This window comes from Enoplosus armatus, chromosome 24 (assembly GCF_043641665.1).
Source record: "Enoplosus armatus isolate fEnoArm2 chromosome 24, fEnoArm2.hap1, whole genome shotgun sequence".
Taxonomy (NCBI): Eukaryota; Metazoa; Chordata; class Actinopteri; order Centrarchiformes; family Enoplosidae; genus Enoplosus; species Enoplosus armatus.
Genome location: NC_092203.1, coordinates 7,048,220 through 7,072,183, shown reverse-complemented (window position 1 = coordinate 7,072,183; position 23,964 = coordinate 7,048,220). Strand labels below are relative to the sequence as shown.

Below are 23,964 nucleotides of genomic sequence, written 5' to 3'. Positions count from 1 at the left end.
CCCAACACTTGGGTTTTTAACACTTGCAGCATCCTTCCACATCAAAACAAATCCTCACATGGTGATTTGACGCAGCAATAACGAAGTTACACTCCTCATCACAGAGTGGTGCTTAAACCAGCTGACACAATGGTGGCAGATGACACAGCAGGAGGTGGGGACAGATCAGATGGGGAGAAAGACATGGACCTGAAGGTGCCTGCATCTGAAGACGGCAGAGGGCATGAAGACGGAGACGCAGAGGTGGCTGTCACCCCCTCTGAGGTCCCGTCTCCCTCTGAAGGTCCCCCAGAGGAAGCCGCGGAGCCCAGAAAGTGGAAGTGGGCAGTGACATTCTTGTGTCTCTACGGGTTTATGGCATCAATAAAGCCCGGGGAGCCCTTCATTACACCGTATCTGCTCAGCGCTGAGAAGAACTTCACCAGGGAACAGGTTAGCTGCGTCCTCAGACCTTCATTTGTCTTTGTGTGAAGAAAAAGAGCACCTGAGTAACCACATTTGAAAGTCTCATGAATTAATGACAGAAGACTTTCCAGTCGTAGTCCTTGTACATTTACTGCAGAGTTGCACTCCCGGCTCATATACAGGAGACTTAAAAGTTAACCTGTAAGGCTCCTTCTGAAGTATTTCTCCATGCAGATAGGTACTCATTACACAGTAGAATAAATGAGTGCCCTGTGGGGAGTTTGCTGATCTGTCTTACTGTGGTCAAAGTTCACATTCCTCCAAAGTGGGTCAGTGTATTAGGTTTGTGAGGATTTACAATCTAGGAATGGCTAGTTGATGGTGATTTGTAGACCAGGATCACTATTAGCTAGATATGTTTTCTTTTTTTTATTTGACCATGATCTTAAATCAAACATCAATTTCCTGCCAAAGTGCCTTTCAGAGAGGAAAACATTTGAAATATTTCCGGCATTTGTTTGTCAAACTAGCTTGGACAGGGTGTGGAGAAACACACCAGCTGAGCCACCTCTTGCAAACAGATTTGTTGTGTTGAACACACGTCACCTTAATATCTGTTGATGTCTGAAGCAGAGTCACTGCCATATCCCATAGATTCCTGTATTTACCAGATTCCTGGGAATTAGCAGCCCTTGACTTAACTGATCCGTCATCATCTGTTTTTTACCACAACTGCAATTGCATGTGTAGCCCAGCATTGTCGTGGATCTAAAGCTGGTCTTACTGCCAGAAAGAGTTTTACTGGTTTTCACTATGGTGAAATCAAATAGACAATTTAAAAGATGACCTTACATACTTGAGTAGATACTGTGATAATGCAACAATGGACGTTATAGTATATGATTGTTTGGAGATAAGACATATTTCCTGATCACGCCACCAAATTGATCATATTTACAATCATCAACACCGAAAGTCATCTACCAGAAGAATGTTGTCTCTGCAAGTCTAGGACTAATCATTAATTAATACATAAATTATACTTATGAGGTCAGTTGAGCCTCTTCCTTAAGATTCCCCTATATTTTTACATTAAGTACGTTGCCCACAGTGTTTTGACTCTGGTTATGTTTATGGTCTAAATAAATATATTGATATTAGGTTATGGCTTCTATGCAAAATGATATATAAAACTATATAGTCCCTTGAAAGTCGATAAACTGTAATATTGAATTATGGTCCAGCCCTAGTTGGGACGCTAAGTGTCCTAATTTGATCTTGATCCTGTCATTTCCAGGTGACCAATGAGATCACTCCTGTGCTGACGTACTCCTACATGGTCGTGCTGGTTCCAGCCTTCCTGCTGACGGATCTCCTGCGCTACAAGCCGGTCCTGATCATCCAGGGCGTCAGCCAGGTGGTCATCTGGCTCATTCTGCTCCTGGGCGCCACCCTCCTCGAGATGCAGTTCATGGAGTTCTTCTACGGCATCACCATGGCCTGCCGCGTGGCCTACTCCTCATACATCTTCTCCCTGGTCAGCCCAGTCCTTTACCAGCGCGTGGCCGGATACTCACGCTCCTCGGTCCTCTTGGGGGTGTTCACCAGCTCGGTGCTGGGCCAGCTGTGCATGTCCCTGGGCAACATCAGCTTCTACACCCTCAACGCTATATCCTTGGGCTTCGTCAGCTTTGGTCTGCTGCTCTCGCTGTGCCTGCCCTGGCCGAAACGCTCCCTGTTTTTCAACCGGACGCAGAATCGGGAGCAAAGGGAAGTGGCAGCAGTAGCCACCAAGTCAGAACTGGACGAAATGAACCCGAAAGATAGCGGGTCGTCCCCGGCAGCCCCCCCGTGCTCTGCATCACGCTGGAGGGATTTTGTCTTGGTGCAGATGCTGCTTGAGGTGAGAAACGTGGTGAAGAGGCCCAACCTGAGGCTCTGGTCCCTGTGGTGGGTGTTCAACTCCACAGGGTACTACCTGGTGCTGTTCTACGTTCACATCCTGTGGAACAAAGTCTACCCGGCCACTGAGAGCAAGAACGTTTACAACGGCGGAGTGGAGGCAGCTTCTACCCTGCTGAGTGAGACATTTCTGGAGCTACAAATCTTAGTTTTTAAACTGGATTTTTGAAATCTTATCTCTGTTTTATGCTCAGGGCTGATAGAGCAGTTGGGTTTCAGTTTTACAGTCCTCCATGTTTTTATTCACATAGGCACGCGACTACAGCTTGCCGTCTAAATTTAGACGCAAATAATGGGGACAACTCCTCTGTGCCCAACAAAATATCAAAAGCCCTTCAGCAGGAGGAAGTGCTTTCCTGCACAAGGTTGCTCTGAAAACTCTCAAATAATTCTTAATCTAGGATTCTGTGTTATGTGTTTGTTTCCTCAAAACAAATCCAGGAAAACAGCACAAATAGTCTGTCCGTCCATTTACCACTGGAGTGCTGCCTTTTTCATGAATTAGTTTTAATGGAAACAAACACATTGCTGTCCTGAGGCAGTTGTATACAGTGCTCAGAACACTAAATAGATGTTTAGTTGTGAAGAACGAAAGCTGCACTTCTGTCACCTGTAGTTAGGAGGCTGAGTCATTGATCTCCCACCTTTTATTTATCACCCTTTAAACAGCTGTAAAGCTCAAAGGTTTGTTTAAATGTTCTGGACGTCATGTCAATCTGACAAAGTCATGTAGAAAATCAAAATCTGATTGTAGGTAAATGATAACAGACAATTACTCAGCAGTTAGTAATGTATTGATACACATTGACTTGTGTCTCCTAAAAGTAGGATTGTTTTTACATTATCATTAAGTAAATGAAAACAAGATTGTCCACCCAAGATAAAAAGATGAAAGAATATAGCACATTGATGACCTCTGTACAGACCACTTGTTGAGTTTTCTAACAATGTGTATTTTCTCATCAGGTGCGATAACGTCCTTCGCGGCAGGCTTTGTGCAAATTCGGTGGAACATCTGGTCTGAGCTGGTCATCGGGGTCATCACAGCAGTGCAGGCAGGTCTGCTGCTCCTCATGGGCACCACAGACAACATCTGGGTCTGCTACATGGCCTACGTCCTCTTCAGAGGCTTCTACCAGTTTCTGGTGCCTATTGCCACGTGAGTTCCAACTAGAACATATTATTTACTGTCTAAATATGAAACTACAAAACCTGCTGCTCAAGACGCACCGATATTCCTAATCCTGAGTTGAAACTGTGGTGCAGTTTCCAGATAGCCTCGTCACTCACCAAGGAGCTCTGCGCCTTAGTGTTTGGCATCAACACCTTTTTGGGGACCATCCTGAAGACCATCATAATCCTGATATTTTCTGACAAGAGAGGCCTGGGGTTGGATGTGCACTCTCAGGTAAAACACTCATTTCATATCTTAGAAGATGACGGCAACTTCAGCTTAATGCACAGACTCGTTCTCAGAGTGCTTGACATGATGAGGAGGAAAATACGAAGTGAAATGGAAGTTGAAGAGACCTCTTTTACAGCAGACTTTCTGACTGGGGAGAAAGGAAAAAGTTCAACAATGCAAACATCTATCATGTAGTATGATGCATCTTGAATTCACTGTCTGTACAGCAGGAGAGCCTTGTGTCTAATGAATGTAAAAGCGGTTTGAACAACGTTTAACATGTTTTTCATTTGCACAATAGAAACTGAGAAACGACTGTTAAAGCACTCAGTTTATGTGTAGGGATTTGCATGTAGGCGGTGGGTTTTTTCTGCTTCAGAAGTGTTATTATCACCTCCATGATTTAGAACAACTTAGTGAATAACTGACCTGATCTGATTTTTTTTTCTTACAGTTCCTGGTGTACTTCATTTACTTCACCATCCTTACCGTCATCTACTTGGTCTGTGCCGCGGTGGTCGTCATCCGTCACTATAGAAACCAGCACACGGCAGGAGGCGGGACCAACGAACAGGCTCCACCCACAGAGCTCAGTCCTGTGGCTGCAAGTTCAGAGGCAGAACCTTTGTCTAACGGCAAAAGTGCCAAAGTGTAATGACAACAAACACGTCTCGCCTTAAACTGTTTGTCCAGCGGTTTCTGAAGCTCTTCAGACTCTGCGGGATCAATCATTTTAACCCTCTGATGTTGTTGGAGTGGTTTGTTCAGTGTTAGCCGCTGAGCCTTAATCATAGAAGTGCCTCGTCTGCTAGCTAAAGCTCCTGCACTACCCTCACCAGACAGACTGCAGGCACCTTGTGTCTGACGTCTCGGGGTAGTTTTTGTTTTAGTATTTGTTTATTGATGATCAGATGTGATTTGCTGTAAAGTACATTTATTGTATTGAGAACAAAGCACTAAGTGGTACTATGCTTTCAAATTGTGGCAAATCACCTTCCACACAGAGAGAGGGACCATTAATGTAATGTGACCATTATTTCTTACATTGACACTCCTATTTTACCTAATGTTAGTTACATGATTACATGTTAATTAATCATATCAGTATACTTACTTTTTAGACATAATCACATCACATTGTGATAAAATCACATTAGGAAGTATTTCTTCTCCCCCAGCCTCACTATCAGTTTGTTTTACGCTATGAACTGCAGATTTTATGCAGTATGTCATACAATATGATTTTATTGTTGCTGTTAAAGCTGCTGTTTGTGATGCAGCAGTATCAGAGTATTTGAAATGATCCTTATTTGATGCACTGAAACAACCTGCAGACTGTGTTGTTTTAGAGAAATCATGTTTATAGACATCTTTACGCAATTAGTCTAAATACTCATTGCTGAATTTGGTTATGAGAAATGTTTTGTGATTTTCAGCAGTATTGTGGGTGAAGATGGTTGGAAAACAAAGTTCCACTCGATAGTCTTGCTGCTCATTCACTGCCTGGCTGGTGACATTGCTGACTGACATTTTCGGCAAACAACCAACCACCAAGAAGGGCTCCAGCTCCTGAAGCCTGCTGCAGGAAGATCTTGTCTCGGTCCGCAGGGAACATAGGAACACCGTATTACTTGATGCCACAGGAACTACAGCGCAGACATTTAGTAGGTTTCATAAATGTCCATTTGTTTACACTTATAAAGCAGGTGTGGCCCTCTCTTACAATAGATGCAACAGTAGTTTTGAGTTGGATGGTACTTACATTCAGAATGTATACATTTTGTTTTTTATTTTGATTGAAATAATTGCAGAGAAATAACTGTGAACCTGTCTGAATGCTGTAAAAAGGTAAACACTGACTTTAATCAGATGTAAATTTTTTATTCACAAATAAATTACATTTGGTGGATAAAAAGCTCCTTGACCCCTTGTCACAGTTATATACCTCTATTATTGTTGTGATGTTCCCATCTGAGATTGTTTGATTTGAAACGTTTTAGAGGAAAAGTCATCCAGTATTTTACAATAAGAAATGGTGCATTTCTCAATGAGCGCATTATATATGTATATATATTATTATGAAATACATTTCATATACCTTTTCCCTCATACTGAATTGTGTTGATAAATTGTTGATTTGAAGGATTTTTGCAGCTGAAATCCTGAAAGATTTAGATTTTATGATTTCAGTATTATATGTAAAATAGTAATACTGTGTTTGAGGTACTAGATTCATAGACATGGGTTTGTAGATGTGAGGTGTTTGGTTAGCTGCAGTTGCTGCTCACAGCGTGAAAACCAGAAGCCCTTTGATTCTTATTTGTTTTTCAGCATTTCTAAGCAGGAGGTCAGTTCTTTTTAATCTGGACTGTTTCTGCAGCTGAACACAGTGATGTGATGAACCCCCTCTGGGATCAATGTAGTTCTAGATTGACAACATGCACAAGACCTGGTTTCTGGTTCCTCCTCCTCCTGTCAAACACTGTGTTTAACTGTGTGTGAACAGATCTAATATTTGAGGAAGAAAAGGAAACGAGCAGTCAAAGTGAGAGTTGTATGTAGGATCTGTTTGCTGTTGGACAGTCAGCAGTCTTGCCCTTTAGCCCTGACGTCCTTTGTGTAAGCACTGACTCAGCATCTCGCCCAGATGTTCCTTCATTCAGCGTTGAGCGCTGACTTCGTATAAATGTGGATGTTTGGTTTCTAAATGTGATAGTTATGACAGTTATTACACAAACCAGATGTCATAAACAAACCAATAAAGAAAGCTTTTGCAATACATTGCGGCATATATCCGAATACATTTCTATATATCACCAGAAAGACGTTCCTCTGGCTGCAGCTGCTCTTTCCTATATGCAGTTTGGTCTAACCTTGAGTACGCGACCTGTTGTCACTGACTGAAACGTGTCGACTTGCTGCCCTCAAGTGGTTCAACTCTGTACTTCTTGTATTTATTTTCACCAATAACAGAAACAGAATGTATTCTTTTATTTTACTGTTGAAAAACTAAGATTAAGACGTGTGTATGGGTCAGAAGAGACACAAAAGGGTTCATTACAGGGTTGATGTTCTTAGTTGGTTTTATTAAATATAACCAATATAAAAACACTAATCTACTTTGTTTATATCCTCAAACACTGCAACAAACCACAAGAAACGCTAAGCTGGTAGCAGGTTGTGAATAAGCCAACTCATTGCTTTGCTTGTTAAAAACAGTTAGTATAAAACAAAGGGTGATCTGATCTTTAAAAGTGGGAGGAACCAAAAGCCAAATGTATTTCAAACTTTAAGGAAAAACACTAATTGGAAAGAAATCCATTCATCCATTTTAAACACACATTTATTGCATGCACACACAATGTGACTTTCAAGGTAAATGCAAGATACACAAAAACTGAAACAATCAAAGGTGAAGATTGACTTTGTTCGACTTGTTTGCACACATACTTGCCACAAACACACACACACACACACACACACACACACACACACAGTAGCTGTTGCTAAGGGCTCGGCAGTGAAGTCCTGTACAAAGCCTTGCTTGTTGGTTGAGCTGGCGGCCCAAACCAGACAATGGCGTCCCTTTTCCCCCCCTCTGCTATTAGTCCACTTCCTCCCTGCGCAGGCCAAGCTCTTCTCCAACACTGGATCCACACCAGACCTGCCTCAAATCACAAGCCATCCTCAGGCGGTGGTGTTTAATGAGCTGGAAGTACCAGTTAGTGTCAGGTATGCTGTCAGTCACAGGAAAGGGCTCTTTGCAGGGTTTCCTGGTATTGTCTACACTTCGCCCTAATTGCCTCTGTGGAAAATCTAGAAACAAACCTCAGGAAGATCTGAGATCTGCTTCACGTATCAAAGCTTTTCTCTTTGTGCTTTAATTACATTCTGGGCAATTATTTATATTCTATTTTTTCTAATGTATTTAATTCTAAATAACTTAATATTTCCCTTCTCAGTGTCTTTTGAATATTAAAATGTTTAATACATGTGATTAAAAGTAGGTCCCAGCAGGTAATAGCTGCTGTTTAAACCAATGTATTCTGTTTAAAACGAGCAGCAGCACTCCAGTCTTAAAAACGTCTTTTTTCAATTCATCGGACATAGATTTAATGTATTTACATTGTAGAGTAAAAGAGGAGCATATATATACATTTTTTGAAAGTACTTTTAGCATCATTTCCCCCTCCCTTTTTGCTTTATTATCAATTTTAGCTTGGAAACATTGGCGCTGACACTGCTATTAAGGGATTTTAAGGGAACATTTTTGTAGTGTAACACTACTGGACTGATCCCTCACTCTGACATTTAGTGCTCAGTAAAATGCCACTCTGGATCTTCTTGGATTGTCTTGTTTCACAACTGACAGGTCCAGACTTTCTTGCGTTCCTTGGCCGTTTATGTCATTGGTGTTTCCTCTGCCAAATAACAAAAGCCAAGAAGAAGAGTCACACGCTGCTACAATGGTTACACACCTACAAGGACAGCCATGAATGTAATGAAATACTGTACCGTCTGTTTGTTCCTTCTCCTGATGAGCAGTGGTGCCATTAGATTCAGCAGCATCTCTTGCTGTATTAATGATATAAACGCATGGATGTCGACGTTTTCATCATAACAAAAAGTTGGAATAAAACACAGAAAAGAGGCTGCGGCTGAAACTTACGTGGCCTCTCGTGCTTCCTCCAGAAGTCTGTTGTGGTGCCCAACAGAAAACAGAGAACAGAAGAAGTCTGTTGTTATATCTGCTGTTATTTGTAAGGTGTAAATATGAATAATGGTTTAAGTGGTTTTAGTTACTGACCTGTTTCCCATGGCATGGATGCTGCGAAATATAACAGCAGAGAATATGAAAAGCTGTCATTCACATTCACGCAGTAATATCCGACATTAGCAGAGGAGCAAAACACTGAATCCTCTCTTTTTAAGTGTTTGTCTCCGTCTGCCACCAACATCTGTGATGTATTTTAGGACGTGGAGCTCTTTGGCAGCTCTAGAGGGAAACCCTTGCTGGATGAATCTGACTGTAAAACACTTAGCAACTATTTTTTAAAAAAAGGATTTCCTTCATATATCAAATGTTCACTCCCTTTTCTTAGAATTTTTGAAAGACTTCTTACCTTTTTGGAAGAACCACTCTCCTGGAGGAGATCAACAGAATGATTCAAATATCATACAACACTCATCATTATCAGATATAATATTACTAAATACAAGTCATACTCAAACAAATATGAATTATGTGAAACGTCTGCTGGATTATTAATTGCCAAAAAGTGATCAAATGCAAATGTGTCATGATTTCTCACCTGCTTTAAGTCTATGAACGGCAACCAGCAGCAGCAGAGCAGCCAGCAGAGAGATGAAGACTATGACTCCTGTGGAAACCTTCCCCTTCCCTCCTGCTTCTGGACTCTCAGGTACTGTAAGATGACAGCAGCAGCAATGAGTGGGCCTGACGGTGTATTACACATCAGAGGATGTTCGAGGAGACAGTTCCTCTTGTGTTAAATCTTAGAGAGATTTGGTTGCAGTAACTCACTTGTGATGAAAGGGTTGGGGATGGGTAGGCTGCTCTCCTGACTGACTGGATTCTCCAGCTCACAGCTGAACTCATTCAAAGTTAAACTGTCCTCCTAGGAGCAGAGCGTCACCAAACATTTATACACGTGTTCTTTAAACTGCCCTTGCCTTCAGCATGTTCAGATTTGCCTCAACAACTTTGCTCTGGTTTCCCACTGATAGTATACAACACCTTTGTAATGCGTTGCTCCTTAGATGAACCCGTCAACTCTCCTGGGTTCCACCTGTAGGTGAACGGTTCAGCGCCTGTGGTGTTTGCATCACAGGTCAAAATACAGCTAGTCTTGTCATCGTCACAGGATATAATAACAGTGGGTGTAGGGACGGGAGCTGTTGTGATTGGAGAAAAAAAATGGAAATAAAAACACAACTACCACACTGCTGACTTGATAAACCTTACAAATGTGTGTGTCCTTCATCCACTTACAGATGACGATGAGACGAGTTGGACTGCCGACCTTGGTGTTGATTTCTGGCGTGTACACTTGACTGTCATCTCGAGTCAGTCCCTTGATCGTCATATCTCCACTTGAAATGTCCAGGCTGCCACGTGCTGTGAACAAACACCAACGTGGACACGTGTTAGCAACTCAACACAAGTCTTGAACTCACAAATAATTAAAAATGTCACCACTGTAGCATTTGGCATTAATCTATCAAAAAACCTTTGAATGGAGCTCATATTTGATCCCATAGTCACCAACGAGCTGAGCTAAATTCTACTCAGCATACCTTTGAACTGACGATTAAGATCAATATCTGTTCCATCCCACTCGGCGGCGATGTTGGGACCATCTCTCCACATGATGTTGGTGATGGTGCCAGGCACAGAGACAGCACCTGGTTTGAGGACAACTTCATCGCCCACCTTCTTGTAGATTGTAACCACTGCAAGGACAAAAAGAAGCTCAGTGTGCCGTTTTTCATGTCTAAACATCCTTTAAATGGGCTTTTTATTCACTGGACTCTGGTTGAATTATGGCTATTGAAGATTAAGCTGTAGCTTGTAGTGCTGTTAGAATGTATTGCACTATACAGAGAGGTGTTTCTGTAATTTAGTCTACCCTTGTTGATATAGAGGGGGTGGACAAAATAACGGAGACCCCAGTCAGTAATGCATTACAATCAAACAGCAGCACAAGCTGCAGCCTCATGATCATGAAGTTAAATCAACATGTTTAAAACCAAACTGAACACTTCATTCATGAAGGGAGGATTTACTGCATGGCTGTTGTATTGGACTACATTCGTTTTGGATAAAAATATAATATACAGTGCTTAACAAATTTATTAGACCACCTGTCATAAAAATTAGAAAACACAAATATTTTAGAAATCTGTCAAAAACTTGTTTCAGACTAAAAAATGTATTGCTATTTATTAGGCAAATAACAAACTGGAACAACTAAATAGTCCTTATTCACATAAATTAACCACAAATCTTGATATTTTGTATGACCTCCTTTGGCCCTGATAACAGTTTGCATTCCTGCAACCACAAAACAAATGTTTCTGTTCAGGAATGCAAGTAAATAACTGTCATTTGGCATCTCAATCAAAACATAATAACGTGCTTTACTATTTTTTTCTGCTTTTTTTGTAAAACAGTAAATTTGGGAATTCATGGATAACAACAATGATTATATTTTAGCATTAAAGATATCCTTGGCTTGCACATACTGGTGGATTAACATTACAGACACATCAAATATTTTGGTAATCAGCAACACTGTTCATTTAGGGCAGCGGTGGCACACAGCTCTGACTGGGTGGAGGTCTAATACATTTGTTAAGCGCTGTATTACGTCCCCTTCTGTACACTGGGTGGGGCCATGGACACGATACAATAATACGACACAGCCTGCAAACATGCGCCCGTCTCATCTACAGAAAAATACTTTTTCAACGTACAAAAACAAGTCAGCTCTCAGTAAACGTGGAGCATCAAACTTACCGGAGTCTGCGGACACAACAGCCAGCAGAACACACAGCCAGCCGGCCCGTATCACCATGGATGTCGGAGACGGCCACATCCCACACTTCGTCGGTTAAACTGCACTAAACACGGGGAAATCCAAAGCTCCTCTGTTCTGAACCCAGAGAAACATGTCAAATAACGTTATTTAGACGCTGAAATCATCACAGGCGAAGTGAGCAAACTCATAACACTTTCAGCCTTCAGTGATGGGGGGCGAAGCCGCAGTTGGAGGCGAAGCCGCAGTTGGAGGCAGCTGAAAGTGAAAGTTTGAGAGTAAAGAAAGTGACGTCAACGGGCGCGCAGTGTCTCCGCCTCCATCCATACGTCATTATATTTACATTTACTTTCAATTGTTCGGGACTCGCCATAGATGTCACTCTTACTAACCAAATTACTGTGGATATATATGTTTATATATATATATATATAACAATAATGACGAAGAAGCAGTATTCCGCCTCCCAGTGTCCAGAGGCTGCTGCAGACACCTAGTTAACATCAGTGTAATGCACAGACCCCAGCTTGACCTGGCTTTATCATTTCAGGCCCTAATATAGCCCAGCTCCTGCAGATACTCGCTTTTTTTGTCCTAAACCTGTGTTATAACTTCAGAAGTCATCTTCAAAAAGTCTCCCTGCAGAGAGTTTAAGGATGAGGATGCGTTCTTTTTAAAACATGTTTATTTCTATTTAAGCCAAACTTATACAACAACACAGGAAACATACATCCAGTGACAAGAACAGAGCAAAACTCTTTGTTATAAAACAGTCATGTTGTTGGATCATTCATCATGCAACTCCTCCTGGTTGAGGGGGGACAGAGACTCCAGCTGCAGCCACAAACCTCCCTCCGCACGCAGGACGAGTTGGGGCAGACGGCGAACTCCCCCAGAGCAGGCCCCGAGTTCGGGGTTCACCCCCAGGGTCAGATGAAACCTGAGCAGGGTCAACGCCAAGACGACTCGAAGCTCTGCCAGGGCGAATTTCTGACCAATACAGTTCCTGTGAACACAAACAGGTTCTTGTCTTTACCAGCACATTCCTCATTGTGTCACAACTTATTTACCTTAAACGTGAAGCTGGAGCAATGAAGGCGCAGTACCTGGGGCCTGAGGAAAAGGGGATGAAGGCATGAGAAGCCCGCCCATCTGTGTTTGTAGGGTCAAAACGCAGAGGACGAAACTCCTAAAACAGAGTAAACCACACAGTTCAAACATGTTGTGCCAAATTAAAAAAGAAAACAAAGATCTTTCTTTGACATGTCTTACATGTGGGTCTGTCCAGACAGCAGGGTGGTGATGTGTACCATAAATACTGACCAAACAGATGGCACCTTGGGAAGAATAACAGAAAGAAGCCGTCACTGCTCCACCCTCTAAACATTATCACAACCTGTCCAACTAGCTGATCAAGCGTTTCACTTCCTTGTTGCGGCTGGCAAATGGAGTTCTGTGTGTGGGCTAAAGTGTGTTGCTGACAGGCAAGAATATGGTAAAAATAACAGAGACACAACTTTTTAAACCAAAACAACCAAGAGTCTGGCCCTCTCACCCTGTGGAACTGTGCAGTCCCCGGGCAGGGCCATGTCCTGGGTGTACTTCCTTGTCACAGCCTGCACAGGAGAGTGGAGTCTGAGAGACTCTCTGATGCACATGGTGGTGAAGGGAAGGTTGGACAGATCCTCCCTTTAGAAAAAAGCATGGTCACGTTTAAATATTCTGAATTTCTGACTTATTTTAACAGACGTTCAACGGTACTTAATACTGCAGGGTTTGAGAGTGTGTATGGACAAGTTTTCCACCTCTTTTTACTGAGAAATTCATTATCAAAAGTCCAGTGATTCAGGTTGTGTGTGTGTTTTCCCACCACTCTATTTCGTGTTCATCTCGTCCTTGCATCAGGTCCATCACTTCCTGCCTGCACGTCTCCTGATAGTGGTCGTGGCGTGCTAAATTATACAGCGTCCAGCAAATCGCACTGGCTGTTGTGTCATGACCTGTGGTAAAAAGTAGGAGGGTTTCATTTTGATTAAAGTGTCAACGCAGTCTTATAGGATGTCAAATCGTGATTTTATTACTATTTTTGAGTCGTGTGAACATTTAAGGCTAAAGGAACAAACAGTAAACTGCAGTTTAAAGCGAGTATAACTCTCACCTGCGAACATGAAGGTGTTGGCCTCAGCCTGTATCTCCTCATCTGTTAGACCTTGTCCGTCCTCGTCCTGCAACACACACGGAAGCAATTTAAACCATCCCTCCTCCTCACTTTGGGTCTCCGTCCATCTCTATTTCTCATTCATCCACTATCTCTTATTTCTTCTTCTGTCCTACCCTTGTCAGCAGTATGATGTCCACAAAATCTTTCTTTCTCTGTGGTGCTCTGGTGAAATCTGTTTCTGTCTGGTTGATCAGGGCGCGGCGCTTCTGAACCACTTCCCTGGTAAACCTGCAAACACCATACAATCACCACAATACCAAAATATACATTTTACTGCACAAGTTGTTACAATAGAACATGATACTTAACTGTAGGATATTTTAAGATACAACGTGATACTGCACAGCGTAATACTCTGATACATGTAACACGTAGCGTTACTATTTGATTATGATAGGATACCATTTATCTTTCTGTATGATACAGTACAATGTAATGCAGTAAAATGAGATACTTTACAAGAATGTTACAATACAAGTGATAGGTCAATATGCAAAGGTGGTGACCCAGTAGTTATGATTGGACAGAAAACTAGAATTGCATAAGAGATATTACAGCATCTGTTTTGCTGTAACAAATATGTCATCAGAGTTGAAGCTTCCTGTTTGATTTGTGTTACACTGTCACATAAACACCTGTGCTGTACCTGTGTACAATGCTTAAGGCCTTTTTGAATCGTTTTCCCTGCTCTGTTTTCCAGTAAATCCAGTCCCAGTGGTGTAAAACCTTTTGCCGGCGGTCTATGATCAGGTCACTCAGCTCCACGATGGCTGACACGTACTCACAGGTAGACCTGCAGAGAGAGCATGTTCAAGTACAACAGCAGGTATAATATATTTGTAGGAAATGGTCAAGTGGGTGTCCTCACTCCTGACAGTTGCTGTTGTAGCTAAAGGCACATTTCAGCAAACTGTCCAGCGTCATCAGGGTGATATGGTCAAACATCTCTATGTTAGTCCTGCCTTCTGCCACCAGGCGGCGCCACTTCTCCTGAAAGACAGAAGATACAGGAGAGAGATACAGGAGAGAGACACAGGAGAGAGATATAGGAGAGAGATACAGGAGAGATACAGAAGAGAGATACAGGAGAGAGATACAGGAGAGAGACACAGGAGAGAGATACAGGAGAGAGATATAGGAGAGAGATACAGGAGATACAGGAGAGAGATACAGGAGAGAGATACAGGAGAGAGACACAGGAGAGAGACACAGGAGAGAGATACAGGAGAGAGATACAGGAGAGAGATACAGGAGAGAGATACAGAAGAGAGATACAGGAGAGAGATACAGGAGAGAGATACAGGAGAGAGATACAGGAGAGAGATACAGAAGAGAGATACAGGAGAGAGATACAGGAGAGAGATACAGGAGAGAGACACAGGACAGGTGTCAGCTTTGGATTTCTGTGAAGAAACAAATCAGGTTTTTCTTCTGATTGTCAGAAAACTATTGTACCATTGTCGCTTTGTATAAAAAATAAATGTAATGAAACAGTGTTTATAATAGCAGATCACATGACATTTTAACTAGCTGTACTGCATGTTCAAACTTAGCTTGGAAAAGCTGGTTGTAAATATATGTGCCTTTACAAATAAGTAAAAAACCTGAAATTAAAATTCTACTCGAGCATTTAAAATGCCACTTGTGGTTTCTGTGTGTTTGACCATGTTTATCACGCTGTATATCTTTATTCTTGTGCATAGCAGTGTGCTTGCGTGTGCATGTGCTGCTGTGTGTCTTACATGCATCGTGTTGGTTGAGGTGTTAAACTTGGCAACGTAGTTCTTCAGAATATCGAAATGAAAAGCTGGAGTCAGCAGCCGCCTCTTGCGAGCCCACTCCTCCCCGTTGCTCAGCAACAGACTTTGTCCTGGGTAGTAAGGGTTAGGGTTAGGTCTATATTGAATACCCATAAACAAAAGACTGATTCCCACAGACTTTGAATTACTCAACTGCTTTGTCATAACAACATGAGCTACTTGACTCACCAAGCCATGGACGCAGATGGCCGTAGATGAGCTCGTCTTTCACTGTAATGCTGGCTGGATGGAGGAAAGGAGTGAGGACGTAATGGAAGTAGAAAGAGAACAATAAGCATTAAATGAAGCTTAGGGAAATGTGCTTTTGATAGCTCCAGTAACATTTCCACTGATGTGAAAAAGCTAATTTGTTTACAGTAATTATGCCGAAACATCACATTTAATTTGACTGTTTGGTGTCTTCCTACCAGGTGCCATTAGCAGAGGTTTGACATAGTCAGGATGGAAGAGTCTGACCAGGTGATAGAAAGGGCCGATGAACCAGCTGCAAGAGTGTGTGTACGTCTTCACCAAGTCATCCACCTGCTGGAGACCTTCTTCTGTGCTCTGCATCTGAGGCACAAATAAACTTCGCAATATACAGTGTACCTTGAGTTTAACTGAAAAAAAAGATGAATGCAGTCCTATAGAGGTGGGTTGACTTTATCTTTTAAGTCAAAGGCTGAGTAAAGTGAGTTTTGGTTGGTTTAACCTCCACTGCTTTGCTGAACTCTCATGCAGCATTTTAAAGGAAATTTCTCACAAAGAGGATATCTTGTAATAATTTTGCAACGTTGAACACATCCTGCATCAAGCTGCCGTTAGATTTCCTTGTTTCAACATTTACCAAGCATTACAACAAGGAAACCCTGGCAACATTTCAAGGTAACAAATGAGGTGAATATCATTAGAGAACTGACAACAAGGCTATATATATATAGTTAGTGTGTGTGTGTCCTACCTGGCCCAGGTGGCCCATAAGCCAGGAGTTTGCATGTGGCTTGCTGAAGCAGGACAGCCTGTGTGTGTACCAGGCGTGTCGCACCAGCAGCCTCGCAGTCCAGACTGCAACCACAGATCCCAGTCCTGTACCGACCACAACCAGGACCTGACAGAGGCCCGTCCAGCTGAGGACCAGGGACAGGACACCCTGGAGGAGAGACATCCTGAGGCAGAAAGAGAGAGTTGTCCAGGTTGCTTAACACAATGAGACGTTGTTAATGTTGAAACAAACCAAACTGTTCCGCCCATTATTGCGATATAGTTTAACAGAAACAACTGCGGGAACCATTATGGGAGTCACCACTCCCTTTGACTGTTAAAGTGACCAGTCATTTTCACGTGACTGTGTATTATCTTGATGGAGAGAAGATCAAATCAGGTCAAATAAAGTTGTTTAAAAACCCTCTAGAAGCTATAATTTCTCTTTTTTTATTGTAAAATGTGTTAGTAATTTAGCTTATTCTAAAAGGACAATACCCATTGATCAACATACTTTTTTTTTAATGTGCTGGACTACGACCATTTTCCTGATGCAAATAATTGCAAAGTCAGTGTTTATATAGTTATTGTTTTATCTAGCAACTTGTATATATCACGTTTAACTTTTGTCAAAGTCAGATATTTTCATTTCCCTCCAAAGAACTTAAATGAGCGACTTTTCTAAAATTGAGAGTTGGGTTTTACGAGGAGCTCCTGAAGGCCCCACTGATTGACACCGGATGCACCTGAGCTGACAAACGGGTTCCGACTAAAAACAGGAGTGTCACCAAAATGAGATTGGAAATGGTTGTTTGACTTCTGCAGGTAGCCGGAAATGAAAAGCAGGCGACACTGTGCGTGTTTCCACTTGTAATGTTTCTACCTGTCAGTTTCAGGTGAGTTTTTTTAGACTATTGTGTCCCAACGGTCTGGGGAAAATGGCGACCTAGCTAGTTAATTTAGCTAATTAGCTTAATTGCAATTAGCCAGTGGTAGTTTCCGTTTCCATCTTTTGCCAGTTTCCACCATGCTGGCCCCCATGTTTACCCTTTGAATTCAATGAATAGGGTTGCAAAAAATATAGTTTTAATTTGCCTATTAATTAAGTATTTTTCGATTAGTTGTCAAAATGCCAGTGAATTGTGGGAAAGCGTGGAAGAAATTTGTTATTTCATCTGACCAACACCCGAAAATATTCATGTTGTAATGCTATAAAATAGTAAAAAAGCAGCAGTCTAATGTTTGTCTTTTTGATTCATAAACAGGGTTTGAAAATGATTTTCAATTATTTTTTCCCCACCGATTATTCGACTATTTTAAGCCTAGGAAATGATTTACTGTATGTATTTGCTTCTTTGGACTGGTAGTCATCAATATATAGGCCTTATTTATTCTTTGGTATATTTATGCTTCAAGTCAGCTGTTAAAAACTATAATATCTATTTATAATGACTATCTGCACTGACACCAGAGAAACTCTGGGATATTTTAATTTAATTTGATTTAATCACATTTTTGTATCGTTGAAAATTGATCTTTTTTTTTTTTCTTAAACTAGCAGGTTTTAGCAGCAGGAAGTACTCAATCTAGTAATTTATAATGGTTTCACAATCTTTAAAAGTGATCTGGCTGGAGGTTTAACTTTGTACTGACATAATGGAAAACGATGATCGCCATGCCAAGTTTCTCACAGCACTTATGGCAGGTACAGTAGGAGGTCCAGGACCTCTGGAGGTTGTTAAAGTACCTGAGCTGTGAAATGGATGTTTGATGTGATGCATCAATATAAAAACATTGGCTCTAGTGGCTGCATTATTAGTCCATAAAGCTCTTAAAAGTCTGGCCCCGGATTATATATCTGACATGCCTCCTGTTCGTCCACCTGGCAGATTTCTCTGGTCATAGCACAGATGTTTTCTCCAAAATCCATTCAGCGCTCATACTCCTTAAGCATCTGCACCTGTACTTGTACACCTGTACTTTTTAAAGCAGTGCATCTTCCTGTGTGTGCATGTTGCAGGTTTTCAGCTTGAAATGAATGAAGTTGCAGAAGGGCACAACAGGTGTGCCAACCAAAAGAGATCTCTACCTGCCTCCAGCTCCCCTCTGTCATCCCCCAGCTGCAGCTCCACCCCAACATGGCTGCCAGTCGAGTCACCTCTGCGGCCTACCTGGATGAATGACCGTCAAATGGAGCAGGACCACGATTCTCGGGGCCATCACGTTGGGATGCAGTCGAGTCCTCCGTCTCGTTTCTATGAGGAACTCTTCTGTACTGGCCAGACTTCCAACCCTCTGGTCCCTCTGGCCGGCGCCCTCGTGACCTCCTCCGGGCCGCAGAGCGATGTGGTGAAACAAGGTTACCTGGGGAAGCTGGAGCGGAACCACAGGAGATATTTTGTCCTCAGAGCAGGAAGTCACACCGGGCCGAGCCGACTGGAGTGGCACAAGAGTCAGGAGAAGTTCACAGCAATGGAGAAGTCTGCTGGTAAAGCTGCGCTGTTTGGCTCAAGCAAGCAAGGGTTGGTTAAAGTAACTTCAGCCAATTAAAGGTTTTAAAGGGGCTTCACATTAACTCATGCCAAATGTTGATAAATGATGTTGTCAGTTTGATTTACTGCCTTTTGTCCTCTTTTATACGCTGAAGTAATTTGTTGATCATGAATACGTCCACTGCTTTGCCTAAGTGATCACATAACTCACATATCTGTGCGTTCACTGTAAAGCTGGAGCCAGGTGGTTATCTTTTTTTTGTAGCTCAGTAACATTAAAAGCCAGTGGACACAGCTGGCTGCAGCTTACCAGCAGTGGCCTTTAGATTCACTGTGGTGAAAAAGTCAATCTGTAAGGTACTCAAAAACTTTACAATCTAAAATGAAATGTAATTAATTAACTTTCCAGGGTGATTTACCTGAGGTGCTGTCTTGGTGTGAGCCGGATTGGCAGTTCAAGGAAAGGCCACACGGTGGCGCTGTATGCCAAGGATCAGACCATGGTGCTGGTGATGGAGGACCAGTGGGAGCAAGAGGAGTGGTATCTGGCCATAAAGAAACTGATGGAGGAAGAGCGGAAGGATGAAGAGCATGGAGAAGGGTTTGATGAAGAGGATGATGGGTATTGCACTCTACCCCCTGCTGCTTTCTTCAAGGAGGTAAAACCAGATTGTTATTGGGTTTATTTTTTTTTAAGACTAAGAACTTAAATGAAGTTGATTTTCTGTGGTTGGAAACTGTAAATCCACAAAGGTCTCACAATTTTTTTTCATCTTCAAAATTTGCACTTTCCCTAGCCAGAGACAGAAATAAGATCAAATCAAGTAATAGAGAGTAATATGTTCAATAAGGCCATCTTGGTGATATTCAATGCGGTGCTATTACTGCATGTCATATGTAATGGTTTCTTAAAATGACATTCATTTTAATAACTACTAAAACCCCAAAAGGAAAAAAAGAACAAAAAAACATCTGTTTTATTATTGCTAATTGCTTTTACTATATTACGAAGTGTACAGCATGAGATTATACCTCAACTTACACTTCCAGGCAGTGTTTACAAAGCTAAAAGCTTAAAGACCTTTTTTAATTACGACCAGCTCTTCATTAAATATAAATGTCGCTGTCCGATCTTGGCCCCTGCTCCCTCCACCTTCGTCCAAGGTTTGGCCCGTCACGGTGAAGCCCAGAGGTCTGGGCTGCTCCAAGTCCCTGGCGGGGGAGAGCCGGCTCTGCCTGACAGCTACGTCTCTCATCTTGGTGAGAGTGAGCGCATGCAGCGATTTGCCGTCGGTTACAATACCTTTGCTGAGTGTTCGGCGCTTTGGCCACTTGGACGGCTCGTTCTTCTTGGAGCTCGGCAGGTCGGCACCAAACGGTCCTGGAGAGATCTGGATGGAAGCAAGAGACCAAGGTAATTAAGAGTAAAATATTTTATTCATTAATGCCTTACCACAGGACTGTGACCCCTCCTCTTCATGTCTGCTCTGTGCAGGAAACCCAGCAGTGGCCCAGCACATTCATGAGGTGGTTCGCGAGACCGTAAGGGCACTACGAGCTCTTCCTGACTTCAGCCGGTCACCGACCTCCAACCACAATCAGCTTCAAACCCTTCTGGCCTCAAAGCGCGGCAGACCCAAATACAGAGACAAGCTGGTGAATGTGAGACCACTTGGTTCTCGCCTAGCCCTGCCACCCAGAAACCTTGAAATGCAGACAGTCAGTCCTAGTCCTGAATCTACTCAGAGCTCCACCTCACATGTTAGCCCTCTCAGATCCCATCAGAGCTCCATGTCTGAGACCGGCAGCTACATGGAAATGAAGATGGACCATCATCTCCCAGTGAACCAAAAGAGGGAAAACGACTGCGGAAGAACTGCCGTGTTGACGGGGGACCACTGTAGACTTGCAGCCTGTGGGATGGAGGGCTGGGAGCCAGGTGAGGAGGAGGGGCCGGGGTACATGATGATGTCACCACAGTTAAGCCCCAGTTCGTCTGTGCTGCCTCAGGATGACTACGTGACCATGGCGAGCCCACATAAACACGACTGGCCTGTCTACTCCTCGCCCTCCTCTTCACTTCAGACATCATTCAACAGGTTAGTTTAACTTGGTGAGCAAAGCAGAGTTTAATTTAAAAAGTACACGTTTATAAGATAGATACTCAGTGGGGCATTTTGCAAAGGTGTATTTGTAACCGTTGTGCCTCTTTGTTTATGCTTTTCCCCTTTTGTCACCATTGGCCACCGTTGTTTGGACTAAAACTAGTAAAATACAACTTTCTGTCCTCCTGTAGCTCCACCTCTGACAGCTACTCCCCTCTGCCCCCGTCACATCAGCAGACCAATGAGCGCAGTCGGCCATGCTGGCTGCTGACCTCACTCCAACAGTCAGAAGCAGAAGCTGGCCAATCACAGATGAGCATCATCTGCTCCACCCGACCTCAGGATGATGCGGGGCAGGAGCAGCAATCAGCCAAGCAGAGACGACTCCCAGCACAGACCAGGGCCACCTCGTCTCCTGTGACGAGCGTCGCTGGGTCTGACATGAGGACTCCTTTTGTCATAAGTGGACCAGGCTATTCCAGGCCAGTCCAGGCTAGTCCGAACTCTGGTACAGGCCTGTCTAGTCGACTCCAAGCTACATTAGACCAATCTGTTAGATACCGGCTGTCCTGGTGTCTGCCTTCTTGCCTGCAGGCTGAGGACAGATCCTGATCCTGATCCTGTAATAATTCACCGTTTTGTTTACATCAATAATCTGAACAGGAGCGACTTATTTATTCTGGTGCAGCAGGTGACGATGTGGTACACTTGCTACGACAATGCGCGCACATAGAGAAACTGGGGCTTTAAGTGTTCCATTGAATACTACAGTATATGTTGGAGAAAAATAAAGTTGTCTTTGTTGATATTTAGTCTGTTATTTATCTGTAAGTGTTTGATTTCACTTTTGGTGTGGGTTAAATCGAGTCTTGGGTTTTGGTCTAAACCACGCAGCACTTGAAGATGCTCCACTGTTAAATGAAAGAATTAAAAGAATAAAGTCACGTGAATGCACATTTATTCTTTCGCCCTTCATTGACGACATTCGCACACGTTCATACAGCTGACTTTGGATGTTTTCCGCACATTATGTTCAGTTAAGAGCGAAGGTGTCAGTGTTATGGAGATGCAGAAAACAGAGGTGTTTGTCTTTGAGCGGACAAAATAATAGAAACAGCTGTCAGTATAGTGCAATACAAGTCAACAGCACCACAAAGCGCAGCCTCCAAAATGATGATACAGTTGAATCAACACTTCAGCAAAAACTGATCATTATAACCTTTAAAGGGAGGATTTATTGTGTGTCTGTTGTATCAGACTGCATTAGTTTTAGCCAGGTGCACCTGAGTGTATGGCTGCTCTGTCAAACCCTTTTAGAGTCAGGTGTGGCAGTACATGTGGTCATTTTGACCAGATTATTGTGAAATTGTTAAAACATTCCTCAGTGTATATTGTCTTTGGATAAACTATGATGTTTAAATATACTATACAGACTGTGTGGAGTCATAAGAGTTATGCTGACGTGTTCTGGGCTCGGTGAACTTGCATATCTGCCGTCTGTGACCCGTATCTGTTCAGGCGAGCACTATTCATTCAAATCATCCACTGCGCTCCAGAGACACAAGAGCAGTTGATAAGCACAACATGCCCATATCTATAATCCATAGTCATAAGAGTTACAGTACAGTTAGCAATTATCTGCAGTATCTGCACATGGTAACCATGGTGACATTAAGGTCAGGGAAGGATGCACTTTCAAAAACTTGCAGCTTTAATTTGCGCGTGTGTGCGTCCACATCAAGTGAATTGTGTAGTGTGTTATTACAGCCTTTTTATACAAAGCAAATGAAAATAACCATACATAGAGTAGACATATTTAATATTTGGTGTAAAATACTTTGCAAACTGTGACTGGAGAGCCACAACAATGAAGACTGCATCACTGTCCAGATACGGGCTGCACCGTACGCTGGCATGATCTTGATCCTGTGAACTTGCTTAACATGTATATTTTGCCTAATGCACCTGCATATCTCGCATAGAGAGCTGTCTTTAACTGATTTCTGTTCAGATAAATATTCATCTTCATTCAAATTGGATAGACGAGCAGGTGTGCTGCCCGTCCACCTGGACACTATATAACGAACTCACTGTAAGCAGGTTGCAGCTTCAGAGAATTTCCTTCGCTGAAGACATCTTCGCCAACTGGTGCCGTGACCTCCTGCCTGGACCACAGCCGGCGAACCAACCAACCCGATCGACCCACCAACCAACCAACCAATCAACCAACCAACCAATCACTCATCAGCCGAGCAAGAAATAAGGTAATTGGCCTTACTTGAGCTCCTCCACTGAGTTTCCCTCATGTATGGGAATCACAATTGTTAATACATTAACAAATGAAATGTATGTTATTTGAGTTATCAAGACATTCTAAATGTTATTTATTTACTATTACTATGTTTAAAAAACCCTTCTGAATTTGCTAAGCTTTGGACATGGCGCCAGGAAGTTCACAGTGTTTCAGAGTAGTCTGCTAAAGATTATTTTTATGAGAATTTTTCAATGTAGGACTTTGTTTTCCCTGTGAGAGGCAGTAAAGTAAAGTTAACCGAAGCCAGCTGCCCTCCTCAAACAAATACATTTCCAGGTCGAGAGAAGAAGAGGAGAAAATCAGCATCTGTCAATCCAGTCTTAGCCGGTGTGCGGGACATGGACAGTAGGGACAAGCCATTATGTAATGCTAGGAATTATTGCAAGCAAATTACTTCACTGCAACTCTGGAACACATTAAAACACTTTTTGGGATTGAGCCTACATGTATAGCAAATGGTTATACAGTTACGTTTTGGAGGAAAAGAATCCACAAAAAACAATCGACAAATATGTTGTTAAGTCACTGCAAAGCTATCACTCTCTATTTTATTCTGTTTTTTTTCCTTCACCAGTGAACCATGAGGATCCAGTTTGCCTGTTTGCTTCTGGTGCTGCTCTCTGCCACAGAGGTCTCAGGGACACTTTCCTTCTATGACAAGCATCTCGACACGACAATGACAGGAGCTAAATGTGATGATAACATGAAGCGTATCAATGCA

At 42.6% G+C, this 23,964-nt stretch overlaps 3 protein-coding genes across 3 annotated transcripts; 1 reads left to right on the top strand and 2 right to left on the bottom strand.

The window, feature by feature from the left end:
* Nucleotides 1-129: 129 nt before the first annotated feature.
* slc19a1 (solute carrier family 19 member 1) lies at nucleotides 130-4,427 on the top strand. The gene is made up of 5 exons (XM_070930956.1): nucleotides 130-432; nucleotides 1,703-2,486; nucleotides 3,334-3,526; nucleotides 3,634-3,775; nucleotides 4,227-4,427. The coding sequence occupies exons 1-5, from the start codon at nucleotides 130-132 to the stop codon at nucleotides 4,425-4,427; spliced, it is 1,623 nt and encodes a 540-aa protein (XP_070787057.1).
* A 2,670-nt stretch (nucleotides 4,428-7,097) lies between these two features.
* On the bottom strand, nucleotides 7,098-11,572 carry LOC139306734 (T-lymphocyte surface antigen Ly-9-like). Its single transcript, XM_070930687.1, has 11 exons — nucleotides 11,313-11,572; nucleotides 10,091-10,246; nucleotides 9,786-9,911; nucleotides 9,531-9,688; nucleotides 9,318-9,411; nucleotides 9,085-9,198; nucleotides 8,896-8,916; nucleotides 8,580-8,600; nucleotides 8,442-8,468; nucleotides 8,288-8,347; nucleotides 7,098-8,193 (listed from the first exon to the last, which is right to left on the bottom strand). The coding sequence occupies exons 1-11, from the start codon at nucleotides 11,389-11,391 to the stop codon at nucleotides 8,174-8,176; spliced, it is 876 nt and encodes a 291-aa protein (XP_070786788.1). The 5' UTR covers nucleotides 11,392-11,572; the 3' UTR covers nucleotides 7,098-8,173.
* Nucleotides 11,573-12,008: 436 nt separating this feature from the next.
* cyp4f3 (cytochrome P450, family 4, subfamily F, polypeptide 3) lies at nucleotides 12,009-16,516 on the bottom strand. The gene is made up of 13 exons (XM_070930540.1): nucleotides 16,313-16,516; nucleotides 15,780-15,924; nucleotides 15,541-15,594; nucleotides 15,295-15,422; nucleotides 14,421-14,542; nucleotides 14,199-14,345; nucleotides 13,666-13,780; nucleotides 13,490-13,556; nucleotides 13,202-13,331; nucleotides 12,887-13,020; nucleotides 12,604-12,668; nucleotides 12,438-12,520; nucleotides 12,009-12,337 (listed from the first exon to the last, which is right to left on the bottom strand). Exons 1-13 carry the CDS (start codon nucleotides 16,514-16,516, stop codon nucleotides 12,118-12,120), a joined length of 1,614 nt encoding a protein of 537 aa, XP_070786641.1. The 3' UTR covers nucleotides 12,009-12,117.
* Nucleotides 16,517-23,964: the final 7,448 nt, after the last annotated feature.

Coding starts and splice junctions, on each gene's coding strand:
- slc19a1 (XM_070930956.1), top strand. CDS start 130: ATGGTGGCAGATGACACAGCAGGAGGTGGGGACAGATCAGATGGGGAG. Junction 433..1,702: donor AGAACTTCACCAGGGAACAG/GTTAGCTGCGTC, acceptor TGTCATTTCCAG/GTGACCAATGAGATCACTCC. Junction 3,527..3,633: donor TTTCTGGTGCCTATTGCCAC/GTGAGTTCCAAC, acceptor ACTGTGGTGCAG/TTTCCAGATAGCCTCGTCAC.
- LOC139306734 (XM_070930687.1), bottom strand. CDS start 11,391: ATGTGGCCGTCTCCGACATCCATGGTGATACGGGCCGGCTGGCTGTGT. Junction 8,917..9,084: donor CGTTCATAGACTTAAAGCAG/GTGAGAAATCAT, acceptor GATCTCCTCCAG/GAGAGTGGTTCTTCCAAAAA. Junction 8,348..8,441: donor GAGGAAGCACGAGAGGCCAC/GTAAGTTTCAGC, acceptor TCATTAATACAG/CAAGAGATGCTGCTGAATCT.
- cyp4f3 (XM_070930540.1), bottom strand. CDS start 16,516: ATGTCTCTCCTCCAGGGTGTCCTGTCCCTGGTCCTCAGCTGGACGGGC. Junction 13,021..13,201: donor GATGAACACGAAATAGAGTG/GTGGGAAAACAC, acceptor TTTTTTCTAAAG/GGAGGATCTGTCCAACCTTC. Junction 12,521..12,603: donor CTGTCTGGACAGACCCACAT/GTAAGACATGTC, acceptor ACTCTGTTTTAG/GAGTTTCGTCCTCTGCGTTT.